The 22,331-nt window shown below is 47.2% G+C and overlaps 1 protein-coding gene across 4 annotated transcripts in view; it reads left to right on the top strand.

Moving 5' to 3' along the window:
* Positions 1-22,331, top strand: part of Patr-1 (Protein associated with topo II related - 1) — a 312,386-nt gene that overhangs the window by 227,960 nt on the left and 62,095 nt on the right. For all 4 annotated transcript variants that reach the window (XM_070527717.1, XM_070527720.1, XM_070527716.1 and 1 more), the window contains one exon: positions 10,040-10,203. In XM_070527717.1, coding sequence (XP_070383818.1) covers positions 10,040-10,203 — 164 coding nt within the window. The remainder of the gene's footprint in view (positions 1-10,039; positions 10,204-22,331) is intronic.

Raw genomic sequence — 22,331 nt, 5'->3', positions numbered from 1 at the left:
GCTCGTGTCTAGATGCTTTGAACCAAGGGCTCTGTGTGGAAAAGCAGATTACAACGCCTTCAAAAAAACATCACATAATCACCCATGCGATGCACGGAATTGGCTGTTGCTTTACCTATCGATGGCACTGAAATGCAACCTGCGGCTTATAGCGTACGGTGTACGCTCGCCACAGCTATCTACATGTTGACCGTATAACTTGGCATCTGTGAGCATTAAAGGCTTTTGACAGGGCATCCAACCTCGTTTTGAATGCCTCTTAACATCACATTGCGGTAATGAGGAAACACCTGACCTTTGAAGCCCTGATGTCTGCAACTAATGCATATTCACTTTACCCCAGCTGTGTCGTGCATTGCGGTCAATTCTGAAACCTTCATGTTCTCTCACTCTTAGTGGTGGTAGCGATTTCAATTATTTCAATGTAGCTTGGGTTTACAAGAATTATTTATTGCCATGCTTTGCATTTGCTTTCAAGGTGTTAATATTGTCTCAACAAACTCTTTTGGCTGATTAAGAAACGCTAGATTGGCTATTCAGACTCAGGGGCACTACAACAAGCGACATATCATGCGGTTTAATTCTACATTTGAGTGTGAGGGTGATACTAGTAAAAATGGTGATGGCACTAAAAAAATAATGAGATATAGAAGCAATATGCTCTTGACTGACCAGGGAGTCAAATTTTCAGCTATGGCATCTTCCAATATCACTCGCGTGCTCTCGTGAAATCATCAAAACACTGTACTTTATTAACAATGTAACATGTTAAGTCCAGAATGACAGAAAGCTGACCTAGTTGGTAAGGATTCATTATGCAATTCATTATGCAACATTATGCAAATTCATTCGTGTTGTCCACTTCTCTTGTGCCTGGTCTGCACGCCTCACTTTTTTTGCATAATGTTAAGTCCATGCTCTGCAAACAGTGGTAAGATGTAAGCATAAAAACAATCGGCCCTTAATTATTTCCAGAGTGCTATATGTGCTATTTTTCTCAAGCTCATCGTGCTGGTTTGCAAGCATTACCATCGCTGGCTTCTCACATGGCCGCACCTGTACGAACCATTTGCAGGCGCGATGGTGCTCCCTCAACCTACTATAAAAGAACACAGCATGTAAATGAAGCAAGTGTATGCATAAAGAATGTTGGTAAATGAAGCCATTAGTGGCCGGGGTGCTATAATGAAAGCTGCATACTGGCGATGAGCTTCACTGTTGTACAGTGTGATTTCCTTGCACACACTGACACCGCAGAAGTAACTATCTAGGCGCAAGTGGCAAATCGCACATACTGACACTTCAGTCATGCTTGCAGTGGAAGCAGGTGTCTCTGGCACGAGGCCCGCCTGCGGTTCCAACAGCCACCATTAGGCGGCTTTAGCGCATGGCAGATAGTGTTGTTATCGAAGTTTCTTTTTCGCATTGCTTTGTTACAATTGAATTAAGAAGGAACAGCACCAACTAAGACGACCACGAGAGTATTTCAAGTATGCACCATCTAGCCCAAATGAATGTTATTTGTTACAATGTCTGAAGAATGCAGGAATGGAGTTGCCTTGCATCTAGTCGCTTTCTCACATTGTTTTGGCATGAAACTATTATACCTTAGCAAGAAAGACAAAATTGTTGAGATACTAGCAGACATTTCATTCAATTGAAACAAAGTTGGTCAGAGTGGAGAAATTTCCTAACAAACATTTTTCTGCATACATGTGTGCTGCTACATTACATAGATCTATCATAAAAAAAGTTGCAAATGTCTCTAAATATCTTAAGATACAAATGGAAAATATCGAATTGAATACAATAATTTCGGTACTACCGTATTTACTTGCATAATGATTGTACTCGCGTAATGATCACACCCCTGAATTTTGTCGTCAAAATTCGATTTTTTTTATTTCTCGTGTAATGATCGCACCCCGAACTTGCCACAGCAATATGTCGTGTGCCAAGTCTAGCTAATAATGATCGCGTTTACCATCTGTCGAATGCTACGTGAGCGACTCTTCAAGACAAACCAAGCGGTCTGCACGCACCAAACATTCTTAAGTAGATGCCTTATTTCATTCCTTTCATCACTTTATGCACTTCCATGACTAAAAAAAAGCTACAACCAAACTTGCCTTTATTATGTGTAGGCTTTATAATGGTTGTGCCTTTCGATTCTTCTCATCGGCACTCGCGGACACGCAACAAATCGCGAGTGGCAATGATTGTAGCTACCAACGATAGTAGCCACATTTACACTGATACATTAAAGGCGTACCCTATTCATACGCCGACGCTTGTAACACAGCTAAGATATTCACCCACACTTAGCGGAAATGTGCCGTAATAGGATAGTAGTGAAGACAGATGCTGCAGTTTCCGCAGCATGCCGGGCATGTGTTTCTATGTCAGTGGCAGCTAAGCGCGCCCATCTGTTTCTGTCCCCTCAAGGTGGACATGGCTATGTTATTGCTGTAAGCTTGCCGATATTAACGATATTATTCATTACTGATACGAAAGAAACTGTTTCAATGCACGTAATGTACTCAGGAGAAGAAAAAAAAAATTGCGTTCGGTGCATCCGGCTTGCTCCGCCGGCCGCCATTTTTGTTTTGGTGTCCCGCAGAAAACACGGGACGAAAAAAAAATTCTTTTTCTTTTCGCAAGAAATTTAACCCGTGTAATAATCGCACCCCTGATTTTGCGTCAATTTTTCTGACAAAAAAGTGCAATCATTATGCGAGTAAATACGGTATGTTGTATCTGTAGTTCAAGTACTTGTTGCCCGAGTGTCTTGTATCACAACACAATTGCAAAGTACAGTTAAACCCTCAATATAACGAAGTAGGTAAAATTGGCAACTTGCTTCATTATATCTAAATTTCGCTGTATTGAATAGACTTTTTATGCAATAAGTACAGTCATTGATCGATTTTTCTTAAACGAAAAGGGTCTGTAGAATTTTCCAATTCATCGGGCAATTGAAAAACGGAAATTTGAATGAGAAAAAAATTTATTTGGATGAATTTGGCAGTCGACGACATCTTCACATAGGTGGTATAAATTAAGCAAAGCCACCCACACTCTCACATGCACTCCAACCCCTGCCACCCCCCTAGTTGATAGTGTCGCCCGCACTGGGACGACGCTATTATGAAAAGTGCCGGCAGCAGGGAGTGAACGCTTCGTCTGCCTCTCGCTCCAACGGGTCACCACAACCCGAGATTATGCGACCCTCAATACTAAACGGGTGGGAAGGCAGCTTACATGATGCCACTCCGTCTCGGCACGCCCATTCTGCACATGCAACAGATTATCTCTAATATAGAGTGCATGGCTGTGTATGCGCTCAGCCGCGCTTACAGCAATGCACAGCCGCAGCCAAGGCGTGCGGCAATTTACTGCCCCCCCTCCCCATGCCCTTTTTGTGCGCTTGATCGCATTACCGCGAGCTGGCTCCTCTCCCCCACTTTCCCTTTGCTCATGCAGGGAAGCGGCACTCATACATGAGGCCACCATCTTTCTTTCTCACCTTCGCACCTAAAGCACAAAGTTTGCGGTGCGCAATAGGATCTTATCGCACTTGGGCTTTGTACGGAACATAATGGTGCTTCACTTCCGCGGTTACCGCTGTTGCGCCGCGTGCAACTTGAGAGGTGCGTTTGCAAGCAGCCGCTTGTAATTCAATCATTTGACCATCTGCATCCACAGATGTTTCCATTTATTGTCACGGCATTCTCTTGCTGTGGAAGCAAAATTTAATTACATTGAAATTGCATACAAACACACTTCGTTATATTTAGGTTCTAATTACATGGTGTTCTATGGACAAGAGGTTATGAAAAGTTAAATACTTTGTTATATCAAAAATTTTGTTATATGGAAGTTCATTATATTGAGGTTTAACTGTATCTTTGTCCAGCCCTGGTGGAAGCAAACAATCTACATGCATAACAATTTGCTTTGTGTGAAGTAGAGCCAGATTTCATCTCCCATGAACGGCTGGCTAAGCAGCACTGTTCCTGTGAAATATGATGAAATAAAGCGATAAAGCTGTGGCACTCAATAGTGAAGAAAGGCATCCGCAGCATTTTGCACAATACCAATGCCTCTGTCTGTGCTGACCACATTTACTACGTTGTCTTCATCTATTACCTCCAAGATTTGCACGTGCCCGCTACTTGGAGGCCAAGTTTCATCACTTGAGCTGGTGGCAATGGGGTCGAAGTCAAAATGTGCAGCGTATACGATGCCATCGCTGCTTCTGCTGCTCAAAGATTCATCGCTTGCTTTTTCACGCAAAGTTAGTGGTGTTGAAAATGTGGCACGGACTATCTGGAGCAAATATGGCAACAAACGGCAACTTTCATTTCATTTCAAGACTCCGTAATAGGGACATTACATAAGGTGTGGGGATACAACATATACAAGCATTATAATGCATCCAATTCTGTAAATAAAAAGTTGTTAAATCTTGAACAAATTGTGAAGAGCAGGTGGCGGCAGCAACTTGATGCTCTAGATGCTCGGTAGAAAAACGAGGCTGCGAATGTATTTGTGCGTGAATGTGGTTGTGCTACAGCTGGGGATGGCCAATGCGTCCTGACTGGCACCGCTTTGGGGAAACAATTTATGGTGGGCGATTAAGCGTCGTATAGTAGAACCTGTGGGATATAGAAAGGGTGGCAGTGCAGCGACAAAAGAATAGAAGCAATAAGGAAGATTCTTTTTTCAAGTACGATATGCTGACGTTGTAAGGGTATGCGGAATGAATATACGTGTTGGTGCGATTTAGAACTGCCTCGAGGGCATTGGCGAGATATGCTTGATGCGGATCCCAGATGGTAGATACGTATTCAAGTTTTGTTCTTACCAATGATCTATAGGCTAACAGTTTTACATGCAATGGAGCAAAGCGAAGATGACGTCTTAGAAATCCCAGTGTTTTCTTAGCTGATGAAATAACATAAGTAAATGCATGTTCCAAGTTGGGTCATTAGCCAAGATGACACATAAGTATTTGTAGGATTCTACTAATACCACGGTGACATTACCAATCCGATCAGAAAAACGAAGTGGGCGATGACGATGGGTTAATGAGACAAGTTTGCATTTATTAGAGTTGAGTGTCATCAGCCAAAGATCACACTTTCTTGCACCTGGTTAAGGTAAAATTGAAGAGCTGTTTGTTCAGCGATGGTATTGACTGCGCGGTAAATAACGCAGTCTTTGGCAAACATACAGAATGGCAGGACACATGCAAGGGTAAGTTGCTAATGTAAATTAAGAAAAGAAGGGGGCCAACGACGGACCCTTGTGGTACGCCTGATGTGACGGGTTGCAATGTTAGAAGCATGGTTATTAAATGAGACATACTGTGAGTGGTTAGTTAAAAATTGCTCAAGCAATTTTTGGATATCGGGATGCAAATGCAAACGAGAAAGTTTTAGTAATAGGCATTGATGAGATATTTTGTCAAACTCTTTCAAGTAATCCGAACTTATGGCATCTGAAAACTTATTGTGCGCGAACAAACAGGGACGAAGAAACACAAGGACGAGCGCTCGTCCTTATGTTTCTTCTATTCTTCGTCCCTGTTTGTTCGCGCACTAAGTTTTAAGATGAATTTGTTCCAACTAGGCCGACTTGCAGTCTTGCTTATGGCATCTGTTTGTATGTTATTGTCAAGATTAGCATGAATGTCATGAACAAATAGTTCAAGCTGGGTCTCGCAAGCGGCCCCTGCGGAATGCGTGCTATGAAGGATGAAAGAAGTTGTTAGCGTCTAGAAAGTTCATAATATGAGAGTAGATTACATGCTCCATGATCTTGCAGGGAACACTTGTCAGTGAGATGAGGTAGTAATTTAGGGGAGAATTTTCGTTACCTGATTTGTGGACTGGAATAACATTCCCCATTTTCCACTCCTCTGGCATGGTGCCTGTGGAAAGCGACTATGAAAATAATAAAGAGAGAAACGCTGCAGAAATATGTTTTGAGTTTTTTAGTAGTTTATAGTTAGATCATCAATGCCAGATGATGAAGACAAATTAATATTTTCTATTACAGATAAAAGCCCACATGCTGTGAATGTGATGGCTGACATGTTGCATTGTATATTTGTGGTTGGCGGAGGACAAAGTGTCCCCATTTCACTAATGAACACTGAAGAAAAGGCGTTGAACACGTTCGTGCAGAATAAATCTGTCCCCAATTTATGCAGCTCGTTCGTAAGAGTACTTACACATGCTTTTTCAAGGTTTATCACCTGCCAGATTTTTCTTGGATTAGTAAGTAAAATATTTGGCAGGTCATAGTGAAAAAAGGTTCGCTTGGCATCGCGAATTCCAATTAAGTACGCAGTTTCAGCAGCGTAATATTTCTTCCACGCATGTTATCTTGCCTTAACTTTAGCATGGCAGTAGAGGCACATTCTTTTTTTTTTTCTAGTCGTTTTAAGGATTTCTTAAAGCAGGGTTTTTGTCAGTTGGAGTGAATGGTTATCCTAGAAATAAATTGATTCTTTAGTTCACATAGTTTGTTTTTAAACAACAGGCAGTTATCATAAAACAAGTGGTTATGAAATTCATCTACAAAGGTAGAAAAAAATGCATTTAGGTCAGTATTTAGAACCCTATAGTTTGTTATAGACCTTTGTCATATAAACAAATTGTCTTCTCATGCATGTCGCGTGGTGGGGAAGCGAAAGTGAAAGCACCATAAATAACTTTGTGATCACTAATCTCTTGGAGATATGTAAGGGATGTTAAGTAAAACATGGATAGGTGGGCTAGTTAACGCATATTAATAAAAACTTAGAGCTGAAAACACGAGAGACGTAGAGAGTGTGGTGTGTGTTTCTTTCTCTACGTCTTTCGTGTTTTTAGCGCTCTAAGTTTTCATTAATAGGATGTTAAGCGTTCAGGATGACTAGTTAGTATAAGATCTAAAATGTTGGCAGAGGTCCCTGAGACACGGATTGGCTCCAGTACTTGCTGTGTTAAATTGTAATTTAAACACACTTCTATAAAATCGTTCGCTCAGTTTGATTTGTTAGTAAAGCAGTGCCATTGCACGCATTCATGCCAGGAAAGTTAGTCCCCAAAAAGGAGAATACAGTCGAACCTCGATATATCGAACAGCGCGGTGATCGCAAAATAGTTCGATATAGCCAGAATTTGATATATAATATCACGTAGAAAACGCGTCAAAAACTAGCGCAAATCAATCAATGAACCAATCGTGGCGCAATAGATACTCACATGAAGCTTCAAACAAAGTATTTATTTAGTTCGCTGAAAGTACTGAAGCAGCGTAGCCTGCTTCATATTGGCAACCGCGTGCTTGACCACGGCGTCCTCAACATACTCCAAACGGTCCACAAGAGACAGTCCAGTGCCTTCTATTGCGCCGCAGTAGCGGCGTACAACGGCCAAAGCAGCTACAGCCTCAGCTGAAGTCGGGAGCGGGGCAACGTCAGTGCTTGCTGGATCAGCCTCGGCAGCGTCTTCGTTTGGCCGCTCAGCAGTCACTTCTGCCGCGATCTCCACGTCTGTTAACTCCGGCACTGTTCCGGTCACCGCCAACGAAGTCCGCAATGCACATGATGTGTGGCTCAACACCGACAAAGCGCTCCGACTGGCTCCACGGCCGCCTCTATCACGCGCGCACGGCGGGGGCAAGCCTCGCCGTGCGCGCGTGATCGAGGCGGCTTGCCCCGCCGTGCGCGCATAGGTGCGCGCGTGATCGAGGCGGCCGTGCTGGCTCCAAGCCGCCGCGTGTGTACGCCGCTACGTTCAAATGGCGCCCTCGGCGCAACCGATGTGGGCAGCTGTCGTACGCAGCAGTCTGGAACGCCGATCGCGCCGCCACTATCTTCGAGAGAGTTGCGGGAAAGCTCGCCTCCTGTCAACAGAGCGCACTTGATCCGGGGCGGCGGAGTTCGATATATCCATTTTACATCCGGCGCCGTTCGAAATAAATAATTAAAAATGCATGCGATTTTCCATGTGATATAGAAATTGTTCGATATACGCAATAATTCGATATATCCGTGTTCGATATATCGAGGTTTGACTGTAATAGCATTGGGGTGCATTGAAGTAATTTCATTTGATATGTTGTTTAAGAGATTAGAAAAATCCAGTTGATGGTGATAGTCTGTAACAAACAACCAACAGTACTGTTTGTGGGGAACATTGACACTTTAAGCACAGCGTTTTCAAGTTGCTGTCAATGTTAACTTGTGTGCATGGCAATTGTTGGTTCATGGCAGTCAGAACAACCCCGCCACATGCGTCTCTCCGATCACATCAATAAACATCGAAAGTTGGGAAGAGCGGCCAGTACTTCTGCTTCACTGATTTCATTTGTAAGCCATGTTTCTCTTAGTATCAGCAAGTTACTGGCGGATGATAACAAGGTTTGACATGTGTTCACGCTTTGGTAGAAAGCTACGCATGTTTGTGAAAATTACTGAAAAAGAGATTATTACGCGGGGTGTCAGGGCGAGTTCTTAGATTTGTAGGATAATGTGATTGCTATGCTGCTTCTTTGGCGGTCTGTGATGTCTCGTAAAATATGTAGCATTTAGTACCCATGTGCAATGTTTTGTTATGCAATGAAAAGTGAGTAGATTTTGCTTTCACAAAAGCAACAAGGTGCCTGCGAGCATTCTGCACAGCCTTAGAAAAATCTTTGCCGACACTGTATTTAGTGCCTTTAAACTTACGGCCATTTGATAACTGTGCTCCAACCTTACGTGGTGCAGTGGGGGATCTTGTAGCAGACGATGGCCCAGTCCATGCAGCACACGACGTCACCATGGCGTGGCAGTATGGCGGTCAGCGCCGGAGGGTGGGGCTTAGAGCCGGCGAGTTCTAGCTCATATATTGGACAGAAATGTGCTTTTACTGTCCAGTTTTTACACATGTATAGCCGTAATATACCCTCTACTACAATTTCTCGTGGTAAATTGCAAAGTGTTGGGTGACCATGTCATGCCCCCCTTAAGGGGGTATAGTAGTAGGGCAAATCGACCAAAAAACTGATTTTTTGATTTCATCAATAAAAAATAATACACACTGTCGGGAGCAAAACAGTAAAGCGGCGAGCGCGTAGGAGCACTCTAAGCCATTTAAAAATGGAGCCAAAAAGCGCGCCGCCTGGTATTTAAACGTGACAGACGCGAGGGTTTGTTTACATGTTGTTTTCCGTCATTTTTTCAGTGTTTACGTAATTATGTTTACTTCATGTTTACGTTTACGTAAACATAAAGAAAGGCTTTGGGAAAGACGCCAAAAAAGCCAGAAAGTTTCTGTACTCTGCTGGTGCATTTTGAACGGTTGTAGTGAAGGTGCAAACATAAAAATGCGTTTTTCTCAAAATCACTTTTTTCAAAATTTTCGTAACTTGATGTACCTTTTCTGGAAAACTATACAGCCCATTGCGCTGAAATTTTCCCAGAATATACTCACATCCCTTGCAAGTAATCTGAACCTAAATGTGCGAGAAAATGACTCAGTTATAACTAAAAAAAAAAGAAAAGATTATTAGAAAGACCCTCCACGGTACGAGACGTGTGACAGCAATTTTTTTTTTTCTTGTGACGTAAATATAGCAAAGCATTTTTTAAAGGTTCCAGTTAAACCCACTATTATACAGAATTATTGTGCGAAATTTCACGGTCATGCTGTTTTTTGTTTTTGAGAAAAGGTACATTATATTTTCCATCATAGCTTAAAGTTTGGTTCTCAACTACACAAAAAATAGAAAAGGCCTGCAGTAAAAAAATACTCCAATTAAGGCCAACGCTATTCCTATTGAGCGTGCAGAATTCAGGCTAATATATAGAACAGTTGTTGAGATATACAGCTAAAACCAAGATGGCTCATGCACCCTACCATACCCCCTTAAGACATCTCTAACTGTAATACAGTTGGCTTACACCTTGACTACAAGAACTTAATTATGCAGTGAATTGAATTAAAGAAAAACAGGTCTCGGTATTTTGTGAATGACAGTCACTTCCTCTTGCTACATACAGTCCAATTTGAGCGGTCACTGGGAAAGTTACAAGTGGTGAGCGTCAACTACCCACGGAAAATCCTTGACATGGGTGTCCAACGGCTCTCTGAAGATGAAGACCGCAAGGTCCCTCCAGATCGTCACTTGTTGTGGTTCCGCCAACTTCTGCTTGACATAGAAAAGGTATGTCAACAAAGAAACTACAGTATTATTTATTCTGTATATTTCACAATGCCACTAACTTAATTTCTTCAATCGTAAGAGATGATGTATACTCATATGGGTCGTTATCTGAGGCTGATCCTTACTGTCCACAGCCAGTGTTTGCCTAAAAACAAAAGGTGTCAAATCTCCACTTAAGTGCAATCCGTATGGCAGGTGCAAAATTGTGCTGCAAAGGATATATTTTATGGACGTTTTATGGCTATGTACCAGCCTTGCTCCGTCTGGAGAGTCCGCAGTGGTCAGCCTTGTGAGTGGTGCCGGACTTGACACCGGTCCAACGGATGCTGCTCCACTGGCAACGCTTGCCGCCTCCGAGGTGGGCGGTGCTCCACTGGAAGCGACTGGTGTTGCCACTCATCCTCCTGCAGGCTGGAACTCTGAAGTGGCACTCGAGGGTGCTGGCCAGGTACCGAGGCGAGGCCCTAACATGGTCGGCGTGTCTGGGCCACGTGGCCCCATCTGACATGCGGACGAGCAGTGATGAGGCACAAGCAGGAGACACCACCTGTCCGGCGGACCAGGGTGGGCCAGGACGGAAGTTCCTGGTGAAAACTGGCGCTCCCAACTCTGGCAAAGGCCCGGGACGGCACCCTCGGTCAGCAGCCAGCTTCTGCTTCAGAAGCACTGTGGATCGGAGGTCCAGATGCAAGACGTCCAAGGGTGTCTTGACCATCCGACCCAGCAGGAGCTCACAGGGGGCACGGCCAGTGACATCATGGGCCATGGTCCGGTACTGAAACAGTTTCCGGGCAATCTGCATCCGGAAATCCCCAGTCTGGCTCTTTTTGATCTTGTCCTTGATGGTTTGCACCACCCGCTTGGCTGCACCATTTGAAGCAGGGTGGTATGGCGGAACCACCACCCGGCGGATTCCGTTCGGCAGCAAGGCCAGGTACTCTGTGCTGGTGAAAGCAGGACCATTGTCAGACACTATGATGTCCGGCGACCCCTGGGCAGTGAAGACCTGTTGTAGCGCCACAATGGTCGCGCCTGCTGATGGAGTGGTGACAGGTAGAACCTGTCACCGCTTAGCGGCCAACTTGTTGACCGACGGTGAGCCAGTCACACGGGCAATTTCGCCGGCATCCTTGGCGGCACCTTCCATTGCCAATGCTGCCTTCACGCCGTTGTCCAGCGAGGGGTCAGGAAGCTCCAGGAGTCGCGTCTGCATGGCGGGGTTGTTGATGCCGCAGACGAAATGGTCCCAGAGCAGCGACTCCAGTTGGTCCCTGAAAACGCAGGCACTCGCTAACCCTCATAGCGCACCAACGAACTGCCCGAGGGTCTCTACTTCCTGGTGGCTCCGGTTGTTGAAGCGGAAATGCTCCATTAGGGTGGACGGTGCGGGGTTGAAATGCGAGCGCAGTATGGCAAGCAGCTCACCCAGCGTCTTAACATGCGACGTGGCTGGTTGAGAAGATCGAGCAGGAGACTGAAGATGTGGGTCCCGCAGCTGGCCTGGAAAATGTCCCGCTGTTTGGCCTCCGGTGTGTCGTTTGCCCGGAAGAGCACGTGGACTTGTTCCTCGTAAACTGGTCAGGCGGGCCCATCTCTCTCGAACAGCTCAAGCCTTCCGTACGGCGGCATGGCGGCAGCAATGGGGGGCGGTGTTTCGCCACTCGCGGCAGCGTGGTAGATCCATGGCAACTCATCGCCAGTGTCATGATCCACCTGGGTTCGTGAACGAGGGAGGGCTCAGGGCGCTCTCCTTTAGGCAGATGCTCTGCAGAGTGGTGGTGATGAATGATGACTGACCGCCGAGCAGCTGTGCTCGCGAGTGTTCATTGGTGCTGTGACCAATGTTGCCTACTGAGCCTTGCGGGCGAATGAAAATTATGCCCGAGGGGGCGTCACATGCTTGTTGGAACTTCCAACTTAAATTGAGCGATCCTAGTGGTTCTGGCTTTCAGTACGCCTTTGTTATCGACTACTTTCTTCCTCATATCTTTAATTTCTGGCTTGTTTTCCTGGACCACGAACAAAAGTTCATTGTACAGTCGAATCTCGATAATTTGAACTCAAAGGGGCCCGAAAATTTGTTCGAAGTAAAAGAAGTTCAAATTAAAGGAAGCTATTTGAATGGAGGACTTAAAGGGAAGCTGAAACGGTTTTCAATTTCCATGAATTGCTTGGATTGGGAAGAACAGACCTAATAATTTACGGTTCCGAAATTTTTTTCTTGGTTTTGTTAATATAAGGGGCGAAAATCGCTTTCTAAATCACTCCAGCGGACACGCCCCCATCGCTTCCCGGAGCGCTGGGTGAGGTGGTTGCCAGAGGAGAGAACCGGCGAGAGTGACGCCAATCGCAGGGACCTAGCTGCGGACCGGCGTGCTGGCATGTGCTGGCATGCCTCTTCCCGTCCTGCGTTTTACTGAACAACACTACGAGAGATCTGCTGCCACCGCCACCGCTCACGTTTGTTTTCTTTTGCGATTTTCATAAACTGTTCTTTCCTTCTGTGCTGCGGGAGTGCCTACAGTCAAGGGCGCCCAACATGCCCTCGTTCTGTGCAGCATTCGGCTGCGCGAACACAGGCGGGCGAGACGATGTGGTGTTTCACAGGTTCCCGAAGGACAAGAAGCTTGTAGCGCAGTGGGTCTGTGCGGTGAGGAGCAGCACATGCAGGTTGTGGGGACTGATGTGGAATTCTCACTCCGTACTCTTGGGACAAAGGAACGACAACACAGTAGTGCAAACAATCACAAGGGCATTTATTGCACCTTTCATACATCAATGCCAGCTAGCCAAGTTGCTATCCACAAAACATGCCGATGGGCGCGCGACAAATCTAGAAGTCCGACTCACCGCGTCCTCGCGAGCGAATATGTTCGCTCTGTGCTGGATCCCAACGCCTGGTCGTTCGCGTGTATAGTCACGCGAATCGTGGCGCGTTCGAAGGCGGCCACACGAGGCGGTCTCGCAGATGCATCGGTCGCCGCGCGCGCGGAATGTCCGCGCTGTTTGGCGACCCGCCGGGAAAGAGGGCCGCTGCACGTGCGGCACGGCACGTCCGTCCCGCTGGCTGTCTGAAACCCAAGAGAAGCGCCTTGTCTTTCCCGAACCCAAGTAACTGTGCAGCGGCGCGACGCTCGCGCCATCTCTCGGACTGCGCTTCAACCACATCGACCGCGCTGACGTCACGCAGGCCACGCGGCGAAGCGGGACCACAGGAGACTCGCTATGCGGGAAAAACATCAGGGGAGGTTCGAGGGTCGCGCATCCTTACAAGGTGCACCTAGTTTGATGAAAGCCTGATTAGGCCCACATTGATGCACTCGAGAAATGTGAACATTTGCAGCCATTAACGTCTGGTAACATAGTTTTAGCGTCGCCGGATAGCCTTACAACAAATGCGGAAACGCGTTGTTGCTAGCGTTGCTATACTCCGTTTCATACATCAGGTGCAACGCTGTGGAGGTTTGAGATACTTCTTGCAGTGGCTGCGTTCGCACTTAGAAAAAGTTCGGTGTTTCTTGACCCGATTTTTGAGAAAATTTTCCATATATAAGCTTAGTTGAATGAAAAAAACAAGAATTTACCCATAGAAACAATCTGTGTACTTATACGGCTGCTAACACGTTCTTTTAAATAAATTTTCTTTTCTGTATTTTTTAATTGCAGCCCGTCGCGGCAGCTTCAGGCGCATGCTTGCGCGAGCAAGCGCCGCTGGCGCGCTGCGAAGCATAGACGGAAACCCGCGCAGTAATAAATTTTGGAGACCGAACTTCGTGCGTAGCTTCCAGAGCGTTGCACCTGTGGTATGAAAGGGAGTATAGGCTTGCCTAATGACATTCGACGTACGGTTGCAGTTATCGTGTTTACCACACGGCGATGCTAAAACTGCCTAATATCTTTATGTCAACACTAGCATGGAGCACACATACCGATTCTTGATCGAGCCACAATCGCAAAGTAGTCGAACTGTAGTATGAATATTGCACATATGATACCTCTGGCTATCTCTGGATGTGTATGATAAGCAACTTCTATGACTGTACCTCGCAGCACTGCATGTGCGTGCTTTGAAACGCGGCACTTATGTTCGCGATCGTGTATCAACACTAAAAAAACCACAGGACTTTAGACAAGCAGCGGCAAGGTGCTTGACATCACGGAATCGCACCCGTGTTTACAATCGAATGAGAAGTTAGTGCTTCGGAATTCTTCCAGCAGCAATTTCCCAGTGACACTTTAGCGAATTTTTTCTCCCGTCATTAGAACGTGCAGCTACATGAAAAAAAAAAAGAACATACGTACCAGCTAAGATTTCCAACGTGCGAGAAGGTGCACACATCGCTCTCGCTGTTGGCACACTCAACATCGTCGTTGCCGCCATCGTTTTCCGTATCGGCTGTGGGTTCGAACATGTACGGCGAAAATTCAAGCTGTCCGAGACAACGAGAACATTCCATCTTACAACTCAGCTATGAAGCCAGAACAACAGAACAGCGTGCTACCATAGAGAAAGGAATGGTGCTACGCTCTGAAACGGCGGCGGCGTTCGCGCGATGCCCTGAGGCGCTGGTGCGTGTTTTCTTGAAAGAACAGCCGCTTGCGTTTGTTTCCGCCCTTTTTGAAGCAGATATTCGGGTTCATGGGGACTCAAAACTGTAGAATGCCGCAGAGAACTCATTTTTTTTTTTTTTTTTTTTTCGAAAAGTGTTTCAGCTTCCCTTTAACTGCACTGGCGCATGTGCACTGAGCTAACATATGATGGGGAAGTTCCACAAGATTTATTCACACATATTTACAACTTAGTCAGTTATTAAGTGGATCAGTTCTCGTACTGTGATAAAAGACGGCGGGTGCACGTATGTATAATTAAAGGAAACGCACTATGGGTCTCGTGACAACTGCCCCATCGAACTTATGGTATGCTTCACTACGTACGACTGCTTGTTTGGGGCGAAGTTGATTTTCGGGAACAGACATTATGCATTGCTCCACGCTTCCCCGCACTCCAAAGCCATTGGTGAGGATTACAACGACGGATTCAGCGTCATTGCTAACAGCAGCGAATTGTTTCAATGAAAAACACAGCAAGTAGGTTGGTAGCAAACGTCAAAGTTGCGCGCTTCAACGTGATGCTTGCAATAACGGCAGACAGCTGGAAGTGGCTGCGATGACGAGCTGAAGCGCGATCGAAGATGGCTGTTGGGAGTGCACATTCAGTCTTGCCACGTGCAATTGGCTTAGGCCGCGACGACTTTGCGCAGCTGGTGGTCCTTTATTTCATGGCAGAACCACAATTTGGATGAGGCAGCCAGCGACCTGAACGGCAGGTCTGGTGGTTTCGATGCGGAGTGAAGTTACGGTCTGCAAATGGTACACATCTATTTTTAGTGCAAAGATAAGTTATCTTATGCATGTTCCAAATCATCACCGGCTTGCTTTTCAATTTTTGCTGTTTGGAAAATGACTTCATATAATTTACCCAGCATAATGAATGCACCCCCCACTTTGCTTCTGTATATTGGGAAAAAAAGGGTGTTTATTGCACAGCTATATAAGGTAACACTTTTTGCTGTCGCTGCATTTCATGTACTGGCTAAGATTTATTTGATTGAAAACATCTTTATTTGCAGGATATTCGTAGAACTCGTGGGTGGGCCGCCTATTCCGGTAGCCCACTGGTTACTGTTGTTGCGCTGGCCCTCCCCACCAGCCAGTGCTGACGGTCAGGATCATCGCTGAGCAGAATAGCCTCCCACTGCTCTTTTGAGGGATTTGGGATGGGGTCAACTATAGGATTAAACTGGCAAGCCCACACCATGTGGTAGAGGTTAGCTACCGCTCCACAGTGTGTGCATTGCGGGGAGTATAGTGTAGGGTACCACTGGTGTAATTTAGCTGGCGTTGGGTATGTATTAGTTTGTAGCCTCCTAAGAGTGTTCTCTTGCAACTTATTGAGGGATTTATGTGGTGTTGGGTACTCCTTCCTGGCTGTTCTGTATGGTGCGAGAATATCAGCATACACTGCTAAAGCAGTTAGGTCCCAGCACTCTTCACGGTCATCAGGGGGAGACGCCCGGTATAGAAGAGCTCAGGCATGCCTGTGAGCGGCTTCGTTTCCTCCTGGTAGTTCCAGGTGACCGGGAAACCAGATGACTGAGGCTTGGCTGGGCGGATGCTTAGTCAGCAATGACAACCCTGACCTGTGAATTAATTCATTATTGAAGTTGCGACAGGCGTTCTGGGAGTCAGTGAGCACATCGGCGTTGGGGTTAGATGCCATAGCTAATGCAATAGCTGCTTCCTCTGCGTGAGTAGGGTTGGAAGTTTTGATCGAGGCGCAATTCACCATAGATCCTGAAGGCGTTGAGACCACAATAGTCATCACTCCATTCTTTGGCCCTGCGGCGTCCACATAGAGGGTGTTAGGTTGCTCGTCCCATTTCTTCTGCAGGGCTTCCCCTCTTGCTTTTCTCCTTTCGATGTTATATACGGGATGCATGTTCCGCGGAATGGGGTACACGTTGATGCGTCTCCTCACATCACGTGGTACCTCTTCCCTTTGGTCTATCGTATAGGGCAGATTAATATGGATCTTTTCGAGCAGATCTCTACCTGGTTTTGTGAGTGCGAGCCTAATGAGTTGTGAGAGGCATTGTGCTTCCCACATCTCTTTGAGGGTATTATGTACTCCTAGAGCCATGAGCTTTGCCGTTGGCGTGGAGTTTGGTAGCCCCAGTGCCGTCTTGTAGGCCTTCTGGATCAGTGTCTCCAACTTTTCAATTTCCGACTTGGAGAGGTTAAGGAATGCCGTCCCGTACATTATCCGAGAAATCACGAAAGCCTGCACTAAGCGGATGGCGTCCCTTTCCTTCATGCCATGGTGCTTATTTCTGATACGATGCATCATCCGAAGGATTTGCTCGGTGGATGTTGTAAGCTTCTTCACAGTGGTGGTGTTCTGTCGCCCCTGCGGGATATACAGCCCTAGGATCTTGATCTCCGTGGGTTTCGGTACTAAGTGGTTGTCTATATACACCGTGATGTTCTGCGCCAGGGGTGTCCTCGGGTTCTTCAGGATGAGCAACTCGGACTTTTCCGGCGCACACTGGAGGCCTCTTTCCCTTGCGTACTGGTCCACCGTGACCGCTGCTGCTTGAAGACGCTCCTCGATCTCGGCGTTACTCCCCGAGTTGCACCAGACAGTGATATCATCCGCATACAATGTGTGTTTGATACCCGGGATTTCGGAGAGAAGGCCTGGGAGATCTTTCATAGCCAAATTGAACAAAAGGGGTGACAGTACCGCCCCTTGCGGAGTTCCTCTCGGGCCTAGAGTGATGGGATCTGATTTTATTCCACCGAAGTTTATAGTGGCTTGCCTTGCTGATAAGAAGTTTTTGACATAGTTGTAGGTTCTGGCGCCACAGTTGGTGTCGGCGAGGCTGTGAAGAATATTTTTATGCAGAAAGTTGTCAAACGCTCCTTTCAAATCAAGTGCCAGGATGGCCCTTGTCTGTGACTTGGGGAGATTCTCAAGGAGATCCTTGTACAGGTACAAGAGGGCGTCCTGGGTGGATAGGTGAGGGCGAAAGCCGAATTGAGTGTTAGGTAGGAGGTTGTTCTCTTCTAAGTATCTACTGAGTCTCGTGTTGATGACCCTCTCTATGAGCTTGCCCAAACACGAGGTCAGCGATATCGGTCTTAGATTATCCAGTTTAAGGGGTTTGTTCGGCTTTGGAATGAACCGAACCTCGGCCGTCTTCCAGGATATTGGTAGCGTTCCTGTAGCCCAATGCTGCTCGTTGAAGCATTCCACCAGCGAGGTGATGGTGTCATCGCTGAGGTTAAATAAGAGCTTAGCTGTTATTTGATCTGGACCTGGAGCTGCATTTTTTCTCATGGCCGCTATTTCTGCTTTGATCTCTTCTTTCGTGAGTGGGATGTCCAGCTTCGCATTCGACAGCCCAGAATACTCCGGTTGTTCCACGACTGGGTCCGTGCACAGATACCTGGTCTTGAGCTTTTCCATCAACTCTGTGTCCGTACCCGGGATGGTGTGTACAATCTTCGTGAGCCTGTCTTTAGTGGCCGACTTGCTGCTGCTGGGGTCGATTGGGACACGCAGGAGCTTCCAAGTCTTTGACACACCTAGCTTCCCCTGAATACCATCGCAGAGCGTATTCCAGTTCTGTCTAGCCAAGGATATGGTGTTGGATTCTGCCTTTTTGTTTATCTCGTCTATTTTTTTCCTGAGTTTGCGGTTAAGCCGTTGTCTTCGCCATCTCTTTGTCAATGAGTGTCTTGCTTCCCATAAATGTGGAAGGTGCAGATCGACCGCTGGGCAATCTTCTGTCGTGCAGACCTCTTTCGTAAAGGCTTTCAAAGCTTGCACCTCACCCTTAACCCATTCCTCTAGGTTTGTAATAGAGTTTGCAGTAGATGCCCGGGCCTGTCTCCACCTGTGCCAGTTCGTAATTCTTGCGATACCTATTTTGCGTTTGCACGCGTTTGTGCTTATCTCCAGATTGAGGATGAAGTGATCGCTTCCCAGGTGCTGTTCGGTATTCTTCCAAATCGCGCTGTTTATGTTCTTGGTGAACGTCAGGTCCGGACACGTGTCTCTACTAACACTGTTTCCCAGCCTCGTAGGGTAAGTGGGATCGGTGAGGATCGATAGCCCTTCTTGCGTCACCACTACTTCCAGTTTTCTGCCTTTTGGTGTCGCCGCCGGGTAGCACCATGAAGGGTGCGGTGCGTTGAAGTCGCCCCCAATCACGCAGGGGGCATGGCCCGCTAAGCTCAGAAATTTCTTTATGAGGGAACCCAATCTTGCGTGCCTGTCTTTGGGAGGGCTGTAAACATTCAATACATGCGTGCTTGTCGCTTCTCTTTGGAGAGGAAGAATAGTAATGTAGCCGTGCGCAATATCCGGCTCGAAAGGGTCGTGCAGTATGGCAGTGTATAGTTTGTGCACTAACGTGGCAGTTAACTGGTCTTGCTGATAAGTCACATAGTCTTGGAGTTTGATAGGTATTAGGTGGGGTTCTTGAATTAGGATAGCTGCCGGTGGGTCAGATTCCTGAGATAGTAGGAGATTAAGAGCCGCCTGCTTTCTCCTGTAGCCCCGGCAGTTCCACTTCCAGATCTTTATTCTAGGTTTGGCTGGCATGGTGAGTCCGTATCGGAGGGCTCGTCCACTTGCATTGTACGAGCGAATTTGGACTTATGTCTTTTATCCACATGTTCCTTCCGAAGTGCAGAAATTGCCGTCTCCGTGTATCGTCTGTTGTTTGTAATCTGCTCTCGAATTTCTTGGAATTGGGCGTTCATGTAAATTGGAAAGGCTCGAAACTCCTCCTTGAAGGATCGGAGTTCTTGGATAATTTGTTGGTAGACCTCGCCTAAAGCAGGCTGGGAGCTAGGTGCCTGCTGTGTTTGGCTTTGAGGAGTCGGCTGAGTTACCGGCGTTATTGCATTAGTAGTGGCTCGCTTAAGCTCTTGGTTTTGGATTGTTAAAGCACTGACTTGTTTTTTAAGACTTTCTATCTCTTTTTTTGAGTGCTGCCAACTGCGTGTTATTATGCGGGGAGGATGAGGGGAGGGGAGGCCACTCTGCAAAGCTCACCTTCGAATCTGAGAGCTGACCCGAGGACGTCTTCTTCAGCGCCCCGGTGGTCTTCGTGTGGTTCTCCTTCCCTTGTTCTTTACCCGCCTCCACGTGACTGGCGTTCTGGTTGGAGCCGGTTGCCCGGCGTCTCGAGCTCGAACGGCCGCGAGAGGTGGAATGAGAGTGGGAGACTGATGACGACGCTCCTCGCCATCGCTGTTCAGGCTGCTTCTTCTGCCTCGGCCTGCTCCTACCTTCTTCAAGTTCCGTTGTTGATGCCGCGTTTGATGACGTGGCACTAGCGTTCTTGTTCAGCGGTCTGTGAAATTTTTCCTTGCAGTCACTTGAATAAGTCTTGTGCGGACCCTTGCACAGCGCGCAAACGGGTGCGCACTCGTGCGTCTCATCTGGACTCGGCGTTCCACAGTTCTGGCAAGCAGCCCCCTTCGGTTTCGGGCAGACGTCTGCTCGGTGACCTGGCATTCCACAGTTGATGCAAGCCGCCCTCGTTTTCCGGTAGATGTAGCAGCGGCGCTCTGACCACCCGTAGTTGACCGTGAATGGAACTTTCTGGCTGGTGAAGACGATGACTGCCGACGTAGTCTTGCCCAGACGGCGCGCTCCCAGGATTGTATGGCTGGGTGAGGAGACGTCTTGGAAGATAGAGTCATCACCCACTTCAGGCTTGATATTATGTGTTATACTCTTGCCATCGAGGTGCAGACTATTAAGTTTGGCAAGGCGGAACGCATCTTCCTCACAGTGAGTACATATCATTATAATGTTGAGCTGGCTAACAACGCCAGAGTTGGCTTTTCTTGTAGCGGTGTGTCAAGGGCCGCTTGGATCCCTCATTCGAGATCGAAGGAGCGTGGAGCCACAGATTGCAGATCCACCGTGGTTTTAGGTCGGATGATGACCTTGTATGGAAAATTCTTTAAACTCGGTAGACGCGGAGGTCTCGGTGCGGGAGGCTCTCGGCGTCCTTTCTGCTCCGGCTCTTGCTTGGGAGCTGTCGATTTAGCTTGCGCTGCTCTTTCGTTGTTGCGCCGGGACCATATGTTCCAGCCATGGCTGTTGTCTTCCTTCAGGAGATCCTGCGGGGGCATCAGCTGCTGCTGGGATGTTGGTACATGGCTGAAGTCCATCTCCGTCGGGTCGTAGCCTCTTAGGGAATTCATAGTAGTCGCGGTAGTCATGAGTGAAGTGGGAGCACTCGCCGGCGAACGTCGTTAGACCCAGCGTTGCGCGAACGCCATGCCGCGCATCCGCGGGCGCACCTGCGTCTCTGCTGCGGTGAGGCACCCAAACCACTCGGCCGTTAGGGTTAGTGCTCTTCGCGTGGTGAGCACAGGCGTGTTATCATGTTGCAGGGTGCTCCACCGGACTGCAACAAATGAGCCACAGGTGCTGGACCAGGTGGTTTCTTCTGATTGGCAGAACTCAGAATTCCATGTTTCCCTAAAGCTTTTCTTTCTGTGGCACATGTGCATTTTTGGCTGTTTGGGATAAATCGCAGTCCTTTCTTTCTAGCACTGTACTAAATGAAGGTTTGCCTTTTAAGCAAAAGTTCTCCCTGCTGCAGTTATCCCTGCTGGAATTGTACGCAAAAAAGCTTTACTATACAAAATGCCACTTATGCACGATTTACTATACAGTTGCAAGAGGTCCGGCTAGCTGTAATGCTTTTTAGGTGTTGGACATAATAACGCTAGGCACTGAGAACTTAGGTCCTTTCTGTTCCATGAACTCAACCGTAGTTTCAGCTATGACACTATATACAGTCAACTCCCGTTAATACGAAGTTCACGGGGACCGCAAAAAAACTTCGAATTAAACGAACTTCCAATTAAGCACAAAACACAAAAAACAGCACTTTATTTGTGACGAAATCGGTCATCTTGCTTTGCTTCTTGCCGAATCGTGCTGCTGAAAGCAAGTTCTGCAGGCTGTAGATGTGGCGGAACGCTTCTTCCGCGTTACCTTCAGCGGCAAAGAAGCGCTCCGCGAGAGCAAGGCCCGCAGCTACATCGGCAGCCTTAGGTTGCGGCTCGCCTTCAACATCATCGTCACTTTCCTGGGTCGCTTCTTGGGGCCGAATAATCTACAATTTCGCTATTCGTCAGCGCACCGTACGTTTCGACCGCCTTGTCTACGGCGACGTAATCTTCAAAATTGACGTCCCCGAGAGCATCACCAAAATCAGTGCCGTCAAGCTCGCTTGTTGACGCTTCCTTCGCTGAAATTTCAGAGGCATCCTCCGAAGAAGCTGCCACAAAACCGCAAGCCCTGAAGCAGTTTGCGATTGTTTCTTGCTTCACACGACCCCGTGCTTGCGCTAACATGTGGATGGCACTAATTAGGCTCACCTCGTACTTTGTGGAGCTATCCATACACAAAATCATGCGCTCGAGGAGGTGCCGCTTGTACAGGACTTTAACGTTCTTGATAATGCCTTGGTCCATTGGCTGCAAAACAGCCGTTGTGTTTGCGGGCAAAAATGCGAGGCGTATTGCACTCG

This window comes from Dermacentor albipictus, chromosome 10, assembly GCF_038994185.2.
Source record: "Dermacentor albipictus isolate Rhodes 1998 colony chromosome 10, USDA_Dalb.pri_finalv2, whole genome shotgun sequence".
Taxonomy (NCBI): domain Eukaryota; kingdom Metazoa; phylum Arthropoda; class Arachnida; order Ixodida; family Ixodidae; genus Dermacentor; species Dermacentor albipictus.
The sequence above is the reverse complement of the archived record's forward strand: the minus strand, read 5'-3'. Positions and strand labels throughout refer to the sequence as shown.